This window comes from Primulina eburnea, chromosome 7 (genome assembly GCF_022965805.1).
Source record: "Primulina eburnea isolate SZY01 chromosome 7, ASM2296580v1, whole genome shotgun sequence".
Lineage (NCBI taxonomy): Eukaryota > Viridiplantae > Streptophyta > Magnoliopsida > Lamiales > Gesneriaceae > Primulina > Primulina eburnea.
The window spans coordinates 12142031-12156257 of NC_133107.1; the positions used below are offsets into that span (position 1 = coordinate 12142031).

At 38.8% G+C, this 14227-nt stretch overlaps 2 protein-coding genes across 2 annotated transcripts; both read left to right on the forward strand.

Moving 5' to 3' along the window:
- The first annotated feature begins 281 nt into the window (after positions 1–281).
- On the forward strand, positions 282–6018 carry LOC140835699 (uncharacterized). The gene is made up of 3 exons (XM_073201104.1): positions 282–332; positions 4606–4902; positions 5350–6018. The coding sequence occupies exons 1-3, from the start codon at positions 282–284 to the stop codon at positions 6016–6018; spliced, it is 1017 nt and encodes a 338-aa protein (XP_073057205.1).
- Positions 6019–8266: 2248 nt separating this feature from the next.
- LOC140835700 (uncharacterized) lies at positions 8267–13550 on the forward strand. Its single transcript, XM_073201105.1, has 6 exons — positions 8267–9967; positions 10400–10471; positions 10598–10732; positions 10826–10887; positions 10969–11396; positions 13522–13550. The coding sequence occupies exons 1-6, from the start codon at positions 8267–8269 to the stop codon at positions 13548–13550; spliced, it is 2427 nt and encodes an 808-aa protein (XP_073057206.1).
- Positions 13551–14227: the final 677 nt, after the last annotated feature.

Sequence of the window (14227 nt, forward strand, 5' to 3'; positions counted from 1 at the left end):
ACGCTTGAACGAGGAACAGAGATAGAGACAGTTAAGAAAAAATGTTTTTAATAAATAATTATTTTTAATTATTTAATAAAAGGTGAATTTTTATGGAATTTTAGAAAATGTTATTTTTAAGGTATTTTTAAGCATTGTGCCGTATTTTTTAGCAAAGCGGAGGACTTTTTGAGGGTTCAGGTTGTGAGGCTCAGGGCCGAAGAGGGCGGGGGATGATCGCCGGTGCCATGAGGTTGCACTGACAATGAGCGGCTCATGGCAAGCTTTTAGGTGGATGGAACATGAATGAACCGATTTTACACCTGAAGGAGAAAGATTCTGAAACTGTTCAGGTATGAGACTGTGCAGTTGAGGAGGGTTTAAAAGATTTGATTGGTACTACACTACTACTCATATAAAAAATGTGCATCTTCTTTTCGGTAGCTCATCACATAAGAACTGCAATGTTAAATGGGATTGACTTGGGACAGATTTGGGATGGGTGATCCCCTGGTAAGTTACCTAGGGTGCATGTGAGTGAGGACATAAGCACGCTGGAAAGATCCACCCGTCTTGGTACAGTTGGGACAGTCGTCGAATCTGATGCGTTACAGTTGGTATCAAAGCCGACCTCTCCTAGTACTGTGTGGTTCGGGGACGAACCATGTGGAAACTGGTGGGCATGTGAGGTTCAGGGCCGAAGAGGGCAGGGAGTGATCGTTGGTGCCATGAGGTTGCACGGACAATGAGCGGCTCCTGGCAGGCTTTTAGGCGGAGGGAACATTAATAAACCGATTTTACACCGGAAGGATAGGGATTCCGAAACTGTTCAGGTATGAGACTGTGTAGTTGAAGAGGGCTTAAAAGATTTGATTGATACTACTCATATCAAGAAAGTGTTTCTTCTTTTAGATAGCTCATCACATAAGAACTTCAAATTTAAGCGTGCTTGACTTGGAGCAATTCTGAGATGGGTGACCCCTTGGGAAGTTTCCTAGGGTGCATGTGAGTGAGGACATAAGCACATTGAAAAGACCCGTCTGGGTACAGTGAGGACATTCATTGAATCTGAGGCATTACACATGTAATATTTTCAAAAACATGCCTAAACGAAATTTACGAGTGTGTTATTTGACTTAATGGGCCTATTTTAATATATATACTGGGCCTAGACTCCTACATATCCTTATTAATTTTAATTATGGCCCAATATACACTTATTCTAAAATCAAACCCTACCCCCAAAACCATAACCTCTCCCTCACACAATAGGCCACCCTCTTCTCAGAATTGGTAGCAGCTTTGATTCACATTTTTTGCAAGAAAATTCGGTAGAAATGTCGCCTCGTCCTTCGGTGTTCGTCCCTTGCTCCGTTGGTCATCGTTTTTCATACGTTTTTTCATTAGGGCACGTAGAATTATATTTTTTCTCATCGATCTCATCATATTAAGTGTTCAATATATTTGCATGATATATTTGGGATATAGTGTTATGCATCGTTTTAATTGAATTCTACACAAAAATATGCATTTTTCTTGTCATGTTTCTCACGTTTCTTACTTATATTGAAGGGGTTGTCAAGACTCGAGGTTTAGGAGTGATCTGATAGTAGATATGTAGAAGTGTATGTGCTGCTCTTGAGATCGATGCAATTTCTAAGGGAGAACCGATCGATTCCCGTGTTTGTGGCTCGATTTTGGAGAGTTTGGATGTTTCATCTGTATTCAAGGGCATGGGGTTGAGGTCATGGTAAGGCAGTGCAGGAAGGTTTGGTTGTGGTCTAGGATGGGTTGGTTCGAGCCTAGTCCAGGCCGGGTGAGCGTATATGGTTTGGCTTTGAGGTGGAAAATTGACGTTTTTTCCCACAGGATTAGCGTCGCCAATATGCCCTTTCAGCACCACAGCACTTGAGATTCGGCTCTTGTAGCGCCGTAGCGCTGATCCATGGCGCATAGGTGCTTACAAGCTCCGCAGCGCTAGTCCTGCACTTGAGAGTGAATGATTTTGGCATGTATGGTTCGTTTTGGGTGCTGATATGTCAATGTTTTCAAGGTTTTTGGCGGTTTAATTGGGTCATAAAGGGTTTGGTTAGGAGATTTTGAAATATGGTTTAACTTTGGTTAACTTTGGACTAAAATGGGGACTCCGGTCTAAGTTTTAAGCTAATTATAGAAGTTAAGGTTTGAGCTCGAGTTTAAATCTAAGAAATGGTTACAATTATGTTTGTAAGGCGTTCGATAATTGTGATTGGGAACATGTCATTTTTGCAGGTGAGAGAGTTAGTAGTCCTAGCATTGCCCTGACAATTGTTCATGCATTTTTAAAATGTATATGTGCATATCGAACATGGATTTTTATGTTATTAATGTTAGAAACACGTTGCATGCTTGGTTTTAAGAAAAAGTATGTATATGCATGAGTTTTACAAGTGATGGATATGATGATAAGTTTTTGAAGAACGTGAGTCGGTTGTGACTAATACGAACACGAACACGAACCTGTAAGGCCAAGGCTCAGTGAACGGGTAAAACTGTCACTGATGTCCCCGTCGTCGGGTACCACGGTTCTACGTAGGTGGATCCATCGACTTAGAGCTGATACTAAAATCACAACTAATGATCTGAATTCAATAAGGATAATGAACACGTATATGTTGATACGACATGACATGATTTGAAACGAATATGTTTAAGCTTATGTTTATACATTTTAAGATAATGAAATTTATGTTTATTACAATATTTTTCATTGTTGCTTGATATGTATATGTACTTGTTATTACGGTTCAGGAGTGTTGAGTGTTTAGACTCACTAGGTGTGATTGATGCAGGTGATCATGAGGATGTGGAAACTAAAGGCGCTGAGGACTGAGTAGGCGGAGCTGGAGGTGCACATGTTAACCTGATGACCTTGCATTCTTCCGCATATTATGTTTAGGAGTCAGGGGCTTTGAACAGTAGTTTGACATGTTCATGATTTTCGTTTATGCTTTAGTGATTGATTTTTTTTTTTTTATATATTCGTTGGTGTTCTTTTGGTTAAACATTAACTCCTTGTTGTTGTCTCATTTTAAGATTTTGTGTAACTACAGTTATTTTTTTTTCTAGTCAGTGTTGGTTGAATTTTAAAACGCATGATTAACTTATTTTAAATGTTTATGTGCGTGTATATTTTCGATCATAGCTTTTTTAAAAAAAATATTCAGTAGAATTTTAAGTAGCAGACGTTTCACTTATAATTTATTTAATTAGACTTAAAATTTTTATAAAAATCCAATTTTATATGATTCCGAAAATTCAATCGGCATAATATATCCGTTTCTATTTGATATGCTATTTTTGAAATCTGTTTGTTATTTTCTATTAGCTATGATATTCGAAGCATGCTTGAATTATTTGAAATGCACTATAATGACTCGAGTTAGAAATGGCAAAGGAAATTCCGATGTTTGATTTGATATAGCCCTGATGCGGTGGGATATAATAAGCATTTATTTGGCATCACCCCTTGGAGGAGTAACATATAGGGGACTGATCAGTAGACCATGGAAAAACGAGATTATTTTCAGTGTTATGTTCGTATTTTGTTTGTATTGGATTCAACATGCTTATTATTGAAATAATAATAATTTTTTTATATGTATCCTTAATAAGTGTTATGCATGATTGGCCTCCATTTACTGAGTATTTTTCCAAATACCAATTACTGAGTATTTCTCCCAATAAACACCCGTTACTTCCTCCCCTCGGATAATAAAAAAGAACAAATTTGAGGAAGAAGAATAAGAATACTTCTGGGATGGTGAAGATGTCAAGTCATGATAAGACCAGTCATGTTAATTCGTTTTAGTATTTTTTACGCTTCCGCATTCCGTTCAAGTTTGATAAAGACAATGTTATGATTTATGTAATAGACTGGCTTTTGGCTATTTTATGTACTATGTATCTTGTTGTTATACAATTTTAAATTGTAAAACAACGCTGGTGACATGGCTCGATTTCGGGGCACGACATTAAGAGTTCTTAATATAAATAACAAAAAAAATACCAAAAAATAAATGTACCGTTTTATTATTTTTGAACTCTTGCAACGACCCATTACAGGCCCAGTGGACCGGCCATACGGCCCACTACCCCGATCAACCCAAGGCTATCCCGATCTTGGGCTCCCTATATGGGGCCTTTTCCCTCACGGGCTTTCCATAGGCGTCGTACGGGTTACTCATAGAACTCCTCCAGCCTTTAACCCAATTGGTACCAGGATTGTGCTAAGTACCTATATATCCATGTGGTCTTAGGTTCGATCTTGGGAAGGCACATACTCCAGTTCAAAGGCTGGAGGAGTTCTATGAGTAACCCGTACGACGCCTATGGAAAGCCCGTGAGGGAAAAGACCCCATATAGGGAGCCCAAGATCGGGATAGCCTTGGGTCGATCGGGGCAGTGGGCCGTATGGCCGGTCCACTGGGCCTGTAATGGGTCGTTACAATAAAAGTCGCCTTTTATTGTAACGACCCATTACAGGCCCAGTAGATCTCCCATATGGCCCACTGCCCCGATCGACCCAAGGCTATCCCGATCTTGGGCTCCCTCTATGGGGCCTTTTCCCTCACGAGCTTTCCATAGGCGTCGTACGGGTTACTCATAGGATACTCTTTTGTTGGAATTGAGAGAAAAGGCAAGAAGAAGGGGAATTCTGAGTTTGGATTGAACAGTGATGGTGTGATTACATTTCAAGGCCGTATTTGTGTTCCTGTTGGTGATGCTATTCGTCGTTATGTTTTGACGGAAGCTCATACTGCACCTTATTCAGTCCATCCTGGTGGCACCAAGATGTATCAAGATCTTCGTCGATTGTATTGGTGGCCAATTATTAAGAAAGATATAGCATCATTTATTTCTGAATGCTTGACTTGTCAGCAGGTAAAGATTGAGCACCAATGACCGGCGGGTTTATTGCAATCCTTACCTATACCGCAATGGAAGTGGGAACACATCACTATGGATTTTGTTGTTGGGTTGCCAAGAACTCAGAACGGCTATAATTCTATTTGGGTCATCGTGGATCGATTGACCAAGTCATCAAATTTTCTCCCTGTCAAGACGACACATTCTATGACTCAATATGCAAAGACGTATGTCCAAGAGATTGTAAGACTTCATGGGATACCCGTGTCGATTGTTTCAGATCGTGATGCAAGGTTTACATCTGAGTTTTGGAAGAGTCTCCATAGAGCTTTGAGTACAAAGTTGGCCTTTAGCACAGCCTATCATCCTCAGAGCGATGGGCAATCAGAGAGAGTTATACAAATTTTGGAGGATATGTTGAGGACCTGTACTATTGACTTTCCTGGTAGTTGGGATTCGAAGTTACCTCTTGTCGAGTGCACATATAATAACAGCTACCAGTCATCGATTGGCATGGCACCATATGAAGCATTATATGGTAGGAAGTGTAGATCACCTTTATATTGGGACGAAGTAGGAGAAAGGAAGATGTTGGGACCCGAGTTGGTTCAACAAATGGTTGATGTGGTCGCACTGATCAGACAAAGAATGAAGACGGCTCAATCTCGACAGACAAGTTATGCAAATGTTCGAAGAAGGCCTTTGGAATTCAATGTAGGTGACCATGTGTTCGTTAAGATAGCTCCCCTCAAAGGAGTTATGAGGTTTGGAAAGAAAGGTAAGTTGAGTCCTCGCTATATTGGACCGTTCGAGGTTCTGGATAGGATTGGTGAAAGAGCGTATCGATTGGCTTTGCCACCGGATTTGGATCGAGTTCACAATGTCTTCCATGTTTCAATGTTACGGAAGTATTTGTCCAATCCATCCCATGTTCTTCGACACGAAGCATTGGATCTTTTGACTAATCTGAGCTATGAAGAAATGCTGGTTCAAATTATTGACCGCAAAGTTAAGGTGCTAAGGAACAAAGAAATTGGCTTTGTTAAAGTTCTTTGGAGGAATCATGTGATTGAAGAGGCTACATGGGAACCAGAGGAAGAGATGAGGCAACGTTATCCAGTATTATTTTGAAGTAAGCAAATTTCGGGGACGAAATTTTTATATGGGGGGGAGATTGTAATATCCCAACCTTTTATCTTTCTATTGTCAATGATGTTATTCTATGGTTTGGTGTTATGGATATATGGTTAAGTTATTAATGATCATGGTTGTTGATATGGTTTATGAGTATAGTTGATGGAAGTGTTGGTATTGCATGTTATAGCATCAATATGGTTATTGCATTGTATTCATGGTTATTTATTGTGTGGTTTTGGTATGGTTAAGTTGATGGTTGTGTATTTGAGGAGTTGTTATTGTTGTAAAGGTATAATGTTGGGAGTTGGATTGATGTTTGGATGGTTTGAGCCAAATAATTAAGGTGTAGAAACGGTATGAAAATTTTGGTATTTGTTACGGTTTTTAGCATAATGAATGGGATATTGATCCAAATGACATGAGGCCAATTGCATTAGAAAGATAAGATATAAGGCTATAACTTACTTATTTTGAGTTTTGTTTAACTCATTAGGGAAGACGAGCCAAAAGTTGCCCGAAGTGTGTCGTGTGTTTCATTGTTCCTGTACTGACACATGTTGGGAGAATGGTCATAACGTTTTACTCAGACTTCTAAATGACCTGAAATTTGGGGAGCATCAAGAAAAGACATAGGACTACAACTTTCATGTTTACCACTTTGGCTAATTCACAAGAACCATTGCAGTTTTGGCCCCTGGCAGTGGGTACACGGACCCCTACACGGGGTACAGGTCTTGCCATGAAAAATGAGTGATTTCCCGAGTGTACACGGACCTTTACACGGAGGGGGGCACGGGGTCCCTGTATTTGGCGTAGAAAACATATTTTTAAGAGTTTCTAAGCCAATAAGTTAGTCATTTCTCTCTTCCCTCTTGCAACCATCGACTTGGGGAGCTAGGGTTCTTCACTTCTTCTCTCAATTCCTTCCTCTCCAACGTTTGAATCTTCAAGTTGGAGGTGTGATCTTCATATCCTCAAGAGCAAGTAATCAAGGTAAGGGAATTTATCTTTTGGGTATTTGGTTGAAGTGAAGGGAATGGGGGTTTAGGCTTGAATGATAATTTATAGGTGAAGATGTGAAGTTAATGGTATAATCTTGATCTTATGTTGTAGGATCAAGTACCAAGAATCTATCACAACAGGTTCTATTGGTTGTAAGTGGGATTTTTCCATGAATGCATCTCATATTCTATATGTATGATGAATGATGTCTTTATTGTTCCTAGCTCCTTTAATCCATTGATTATATACTTGTTATTTAATGGTTCATTGATTGTAAGAAAAGAAAGGAATTTTGATGTCAATTGCTAAGACAAGAGCTAGTTCTAATTGCATGCACACCACATGTTTGATACAATGATTCAATGGTTCTTTTGATGGCTTGATAGTTATATGATAGTGGTGGTGCTTCTAGCACTTCTAAACCCACATAACGGACGTTGATCAACATTTAACATGTACAGTGACTGAATTTTACTGAAATGTACATGTATACCATCGACGGATGACTTATCAATGCCATACAAGGAAAATGAAAGAAATGGTTGATAGAATGCCATCTTATAATTATTATCTACATATTCCATTGAACGATGGCATTTCCTATGGTTCTATTGTAATGATTCCTTTCTTTACACTATTGTATATGTAATTGTTATTGAAAGTTCCGCTTACTGAGTTTTGTAAACTCATTCCAGTTATGTCATGTGATGCAGATAAAAAGGAATAGCGATGGAAGTGTCGAGGCATGGAAGGTGCGTGTGCCAAAGCTTGGAGAATTATATTTTGTTAAAATGGTTTTGAGTATTGCACCTTGGTTCATGTTTTGAACAAGAAAATTATGTTGCATCTTTTGTCAAACACTTGGTATTTATGGAGATGGGATTTATGTGTATTTTGGAAAGATTGATTGTGGAAATTTTTATTCTGTTTGCTTGGGGTTTGTGGTCAATCTATATTTAGGTGCAAACTTTGCCAAATTTTATTAATTATAACTTTTCTCCAAATATTTTATAAGGCTTCCGCATTATAGCATTTATAATTTAATGTCATGGGTTAAGGGTGTTACATTTAGTGGTATCAGAGCAACGTTTTTCGGACCAATGATTTGGCACATGTCTTCCTATGCTTGTGACACTTCGGTATGTATCTTTCTGCATCTTATTGATGTATTGGTATGATGATAAGCTTTACATGTAATATGTTTTGAAAATGATTTTAAATTGAGATGCAATATAGGAAAATGCCACCCAAGAGAAAAGCTACTGAAGTACCCCCTAGAAGGAGAGCCGGAGAAGACCGAGACAGTACTTCTTTTAATGTAGTTGATGAGTTTAGTAGGCTAATTCATGAGCAAGCTCAAGTGCATGGGGAACAAATCCAGCAACTTCTCCGATTGCAAACACCGGTTCAAGGTAGAGGCCAAGGCCGTGATCAACGAGTTCAAGAACGAGTTGTTGAGGGAGCTTATGATAAATTCAAGAAGATGAATCCACCCGAATTTGTAGGGAATCCGGACCCTTTGATTGCAATGGAATGGGTGAACGTGGTCGAGGCGATCTTTGATTACCTTAACTTTGATGATAAAGATCGAGTGAGTTGTGCTGTGTTTCTCTTAACCAAGACCGCAAGAATTTGGTGGGAAGCAACCAAGGTAGCGATTAATGTTCAAACATTGAAATGGAATGAATTTAAAGATTTGTTCTATGACAAGTACTTTCCTAGCGATGTTAAAGCCCGCAAGGTGAAAGAATTCTTGGAGCTAAAGCAAGGGACAATGAGCATGAATGATTACATCTTGAAGTTTGAAGAAGGTTGTCTTTTTGTTCCTTTCATTTCTAGCAACGACAAAGATAGAGCCGAGCATTTTATGCGGGGGTTGAGGGCGGAGATTCGAAGAGATGTTAGAATGTCGAAGGATAATTCTTACAAGGAGATTGTTGAGAAAGCATTGATGGCCGAACATGATGAGAAAGAGATTGATAAAGAAAGACAATTCAGGAGGCAACAATTTGTCCAAAAGGGTCAAGCTTCGGTTCAAGGAGGAAAAGGAGGATACAAGGGGAAAGGAAAGGAAGAATATCGTGGTAAAGCTCCTGCGATGCCATCTGAATCAGATAAGCCTTTATGCCCTAAATGCCATAAACCACATAAAGGAGAGTGCCTAGTTGGAAGCAACAAATGTTATAGATGTGGAGGTGTGGGGCACATTGCGATCAATTGCACTCAATCATCGGGCAAATGCCGAGTTCAAGGGCGTATTTTCTCTTTGACCAAGCATGGAATTAATCCTGATTCATCAATCATTTCAGGAGATTATATTTATTCTTCAAGTGTGATTCGAGCGTGCCCTATTCAAGTAGATGAGGAATTGTTGAATGCTGATCTGATTGTCATTCCCATGATAGAGTTTGATGTTATTTTGGGAATGGATTGGTTATCTACTTATCGAGCTGTGATAGATTGTGTAGCAAAGACAGTACGTTTTCCTTCAAAGCATGGTGATAGCAGGGTCTTCACGAGGACAGGTACTTCGCTTAGCCTTTCTTTTATTTCTTGCTTGCAAATGCAACGGATGTTGGTTAAGGGTTGTCATGGGTTTCTAGCATTGGTGGTGGATATAACTAGAGAAGGGAGTGAGAATGTGAGTGACATTGATATTGTGAGGGATTATCCTGATGTCTTTGCGGATGATGTGTCGGGGTTGCCACCGGATAGAGAGGTGGAATTTGTTATAGATATTGTACCAGGTACCACACCGATTTCTAAAGCCCCTTATCGAATGGCCCCAACTGAAATGAAAGAGTTTAAGAGTCAATTGCAAGAGTTATTAGATAATGGATTTATTAGACCAAGTTCATCTCCATGGGGGGCACCGGTATTATTCGTGAAGAAGAAAGATGGGCCCTTGAGACTATGTATTGACTATAGAGAGATCAACAAAGTAACGATCAAGAACAAATATCCTCTGCCCAGAATTGATGATCTTTTTGATCAGTTGCAAGGTGCTACTGTATTTTCTAAGATTGATTTGCGGTCAGGGTACCATCAATTGAAAGTAAAGGAGTGTGACATACCTAAGACGGCTTTTCGAACCAGGTATGGTCACTACGAGTTTTTGGTTATGTCGTTTGGATTAACTAATGCTCCTTCTGTATTTATGGATCTTATGAATCGGGTTTTCAAGCCATATTTGGACAGTTTTGTTATTGTCTTCATTGATGATATTTTAATCTATTCAAAGACTCGAGATCTACATAGGGAGCATTTGAGGATCGTGTTACAGCAGTTGAGGGACAACCAGTTATATGCTAAATTCAAGAAGTGTGAATTCTGGCTGGAGCAAGTTGCATTTTTATGTCATATCGTTTCCAAGGAAGGAATTGCTGTGGATCCGGCTAAGATTAAAGCAGTTAAGAAGTGGCCTATTCCTTTGATAGTTTCTGAGGTACGTAGTTTCCTTGGGTTGGCAGGGTACTATCGTCGTTTTATTGCTGATTTCTTTAAAATAGCCTTGCCACTTACTACTCTGACGAGAAAGACAGTTAATTTTGAGTGGACTAATGAATGTCAGCAAGCATTTCAAGTATTGAAGGACAAATTGACTTCAGCTCCAGTGTTAGCACTTCCTCAGGGAGTTGAAGACTTTGTGGTGTATACAGATGCTTCCAAGAAAGGTCTCGGTGCTGTGTTGATGCAGCGAGGAAAAGTTATTGCTTATGCTTCTCGTCAATTGAAGGATTATGAAAAGAACTATTCGACTCATGATCTTGAGTTGACAGCCATTGTTTTTGCTTTGAAGATCTGGCGACATTATTTATATGGCGTGAAATGTGAGATTTTATCAGATCATAAAAGTCTTAAGTATCTCTTTACTCAGAAAGAACTGAACATGCGTCAGAGAAGGTTGTTAGAACTTGTGAAGGATTACGATTGCACTATCAGTTACCATCCAGGAAAAGCGAATGTGGTTTCTGATGCATTGAGCCGAAAGTCAAGTCTTCAATTGGGTTCTATGATTCAAAAGCCTCTATTGTTGGATTTGCAGAGAAGTGAGATCGCCTTGGTTGAGGAAGGTACGATCGCTCGACTTTCAGCCTTAGTTATTCGACCGACTTTGATTGACATAATTAAGCATGAGCAGCAGTTGGATACTCTTTTGTTGGAATTGAGAGAAAAGGCAGAGAAGAAGGGGAATTCTGAGTTTGGATTGAACAGTGATGGTGTGATTACATTTCAAGGCCGTATTTGTGTTCCTGTTGGTGATGCTATTCGTCGTGATGTTTTGACGGAAGCTCATACTGCACCTTATTCAGTCCATCCTGGTGGCACCATGATGTATCAAGATCTTCATCGATTGTATTGGTGGCCAGGTATTAAGAAAGATATAGCATCATTTATTTTTGAATGCTTGACTTGTGTTGCGTGTTTTCACTACCGCAAGTGTACGGTGTCAAGTTTTAGTACTGGTTAGAGTAAAGATATCGATCCCACGAGGAGTGTATGTATAAATGTATATCAGTGCTTGTAATTAAAATAGTCCAAAATTTATCTAGACAATTCGATAGAATGGTTGATTTACTTAAACAAATAGATTGAAAACAAATAATTAATCTAATACCAGATAGAAGAAAATATCAAGGAGAAAAAGTATCTAGAGAAATGATTTCACTAAGTTTCTACAATAATTCTTCCTGGTTGAATTTAAATTCCTGAATTCCTATTATTTAATGGCCAAGAACACTTACGTATTTTATTTTAACCAATTCCCAAGTGACGAATAAATTGTACCAATTAAACTTCGATTCAATTATTCCTAATAAAATCTACGTTTAATTGGTAAAGGCAAACAATGTTCTTACCTAAGCCTCGCTAAAGTTATACGCCTTCCGAACGATATAAACATTCAACGATGTGTCTCTAATGATCTATAATCCTAGTCCCTCTCCGAGTTGTAGAACTAATCAGACATCATACAATTTATGGCCAGTAAATTGCAGTCAACTCAATACAAAGAAACACAATTAAACAGAAAGGAATTCAATCATACAAATAACCGAGTCAAATTATCGTTTCCACAAAGCTACGTCATTCTCTAGACTAGGAAGTTAGTTCATGACGAAATTGAAATAAAAACAACGCATGTTCAAAGTTTTAGACATTGAAATACGAGAAATGATAAACACGAAAGACAGATAACAAATCCGAAGTGTCGTCTCTGTCCCCAGATTCGTCGCTCTTCGTCTTTGTAATTGATCTTCGCGTGTCTTGCCTTCGTCTCGCCTTCGCTCCGAGTCTTCTCCCTGTATTTTCGTCCAAAAACGGCGTCCTCCTTTCTCTGAACCCTCGTTTCTCTTTTTATATCCCTCTTTCGGGCCGTAAGTCGAAGCCCATTTATGTTTCGCCGCCATTAGCGCCGCGGCGCTGAATAAGTGGCGCCTAGGCGCCCGTCGTTCGTGAGCGTTAGCGCCACGGCGCTTGTTCCTTAGCTCCACGGCGCTTGTTCTTCGGCATGCTGGCGCTGTGGCACTGATGTTGTAGCGCGGCAGCGCTAGTCTTTCGCAAATTTATGCTCAAAAACATCCCTGATTGCTCTCCAACATCCCAAAATTGTATATTCCCTGCACTACACAAAAACAACCAAAACCAAGCATAAATCTGCTCGAAACCAGCATAGATCAAATGGATTAACAGTAAAATTAAGTGCAATTCTTGCACTTATCAAACCCCCAAACTTGAACTTTTGCTAGTCCCGAGCAAAATAAAAGTAAAAATAGGAATGCAAACTCAAGCAAGAAATAAACGCTAACAACTATAGTCATAGATATGCAAAAAGTGATAATGGCCTCAGATTCATTTATTTTCATGTGATTCGTATTTATTCGAGAGTCACGTGCGTGTGTGGTATGTAAATGTTTATCTACCTCATCGAATGCGCAAATAGATTCACAATGCCAATCGCCTCATAAACTTAAGAAGTCCTTAGTTTGGTGCAATTTACACTTCATAAAAATACACAGTTACTTACACAGATCACAAAGGGCTTTATTGGTGATTGTTTGGCTCAAAAGACATTCATCACAAGTATACCCAAGCGAAAGTCACACAATGAGATGCTTGCATGCATATGATTAAATCTCTACTCGTTAACCATGTTTATCAGGTATCCATAGGCTTGATTTGAACAACTTTTCTCCACTGGTATATTGGATAAATGTGACAAGGTTAATAGGTCTTGTAGGCTTGTAACGTTAGGCTACGGCTCATGGATACAATAAAAACAAGGAGATCAAAATTTGAGAGAAATATTTGAATTTCATCAATTTCACTCATTTTCATTTTCTTTTCACTCACCATCCACTTATTGTTTTCTTTTCATTCATATCCTTCATTTCCCAAATGCTTTCTTTCTCACCACTTTTGATTCATTCTTTTCATCGTTTTTCTTCTTTTTGAACTCTTTTCTGTACGTTCATTTTCTCTCTTTTTCTTTTCAAGGAGTGTTTGAATCATTCCAACACCAATGAACTTATTTCTCTCAAAATTTTGGTAGGACAATAAGTGTATAAGCTTCATTAGGTAGTTATTTTGGGATGTAGAATAAATACAAGTGGGGGCTAATTGTATGTCATTGACACACACCACTTGATTTTTAGTAAGCTCAAAATGGGACACTAGGGATATTTCATGTTCGTTAGGTAGGCTCGAAGGCTTGAACAGTTCCAAAGATCGCCTAAATCATTCATTTGTCACATATTATCCGTATTTCGCCTCGAAAAGTGTCCAAACAAGTTCTAGATTCCGTCAATCCATTAGTCAACTCATACAATTAATCCAAAATTCCTTGTATTTATTATCTGTTTCCTTGTTTTTTTCTATAACTTATCTTGCGTCTTGCTTGGATAATCCTCTGATGAAGGATTATTAGATTGCCTTTCCACTTCGATTAGTCACATAGTTACAAATCTAAACAAACAATAAACGCGAAATGGAAAACATAGGAAAGAAAAAAGAAAGACTCCTTTTTGCTTGGGAATGAAATTATGCCCCCCGACACCCTTTAACTATGTTCTATGAAAGGGTGAAATGAATAGAAAACCAGTCACATGCAATTTTCAATCAAAATGATATATGATATAGGTGTACAAAAAAAAGTTAAGCATCTCAATCTATTCGAAGCTCTATGGGCTAACAATTGATAATG

What these genes read in the sequence shown, in the direction of transcription:
- LOC140835699 (XM_073201104.1), top strand. Translation starts at nt 282, where the DNA reads ATGAATGAACCGATTTTACACCTGAAGGAGAAAGATTCTGAAACTGTT. An exon ending in AAGATTCTGAAACTGTTCAG is followed by an intron (nt 333 to 4,605) that starts GTATGAGACTGT and finishes AGCTTTCCATAG; the next exon opens with GCGTCGTACGGGTTACTCAT. An exon ending in AATGCTTGACTTGTCAGCAG is followed by an intron (nt 4,903 to 5,349) that starts GTAAAGATTGAG and finishes TGGGATTCGAAG; the next exon opens with TTACCTCTTGTCGAGTGCAC.
- LOC140835700 (XM_073201105.1), top strand. Translation starts at nt 8,267, where the DNA reads ATGCCACCCAAGAGAAAAGCTACTGAAGTACCCCCTAGAAGGAGAGCC. An exon ending in ACTATAGAGAGATCAACAAA is followed by an intron (nt 9,968 to 10,399) that starts GTAACGATCAAG and finishes ATCGTTTCCAAG; the next exon opens with GAAGGAATTGCTGTGGATCC. An exon ending in TCAGATCATAAAAGTCTTAA is followed by an intron (nt 10,888 to 10,968) that starts GTATCTCTTTAC and finishes TTGCACTATCAG; the next exon opens with TTACCATCCAGGAAAAGCGA.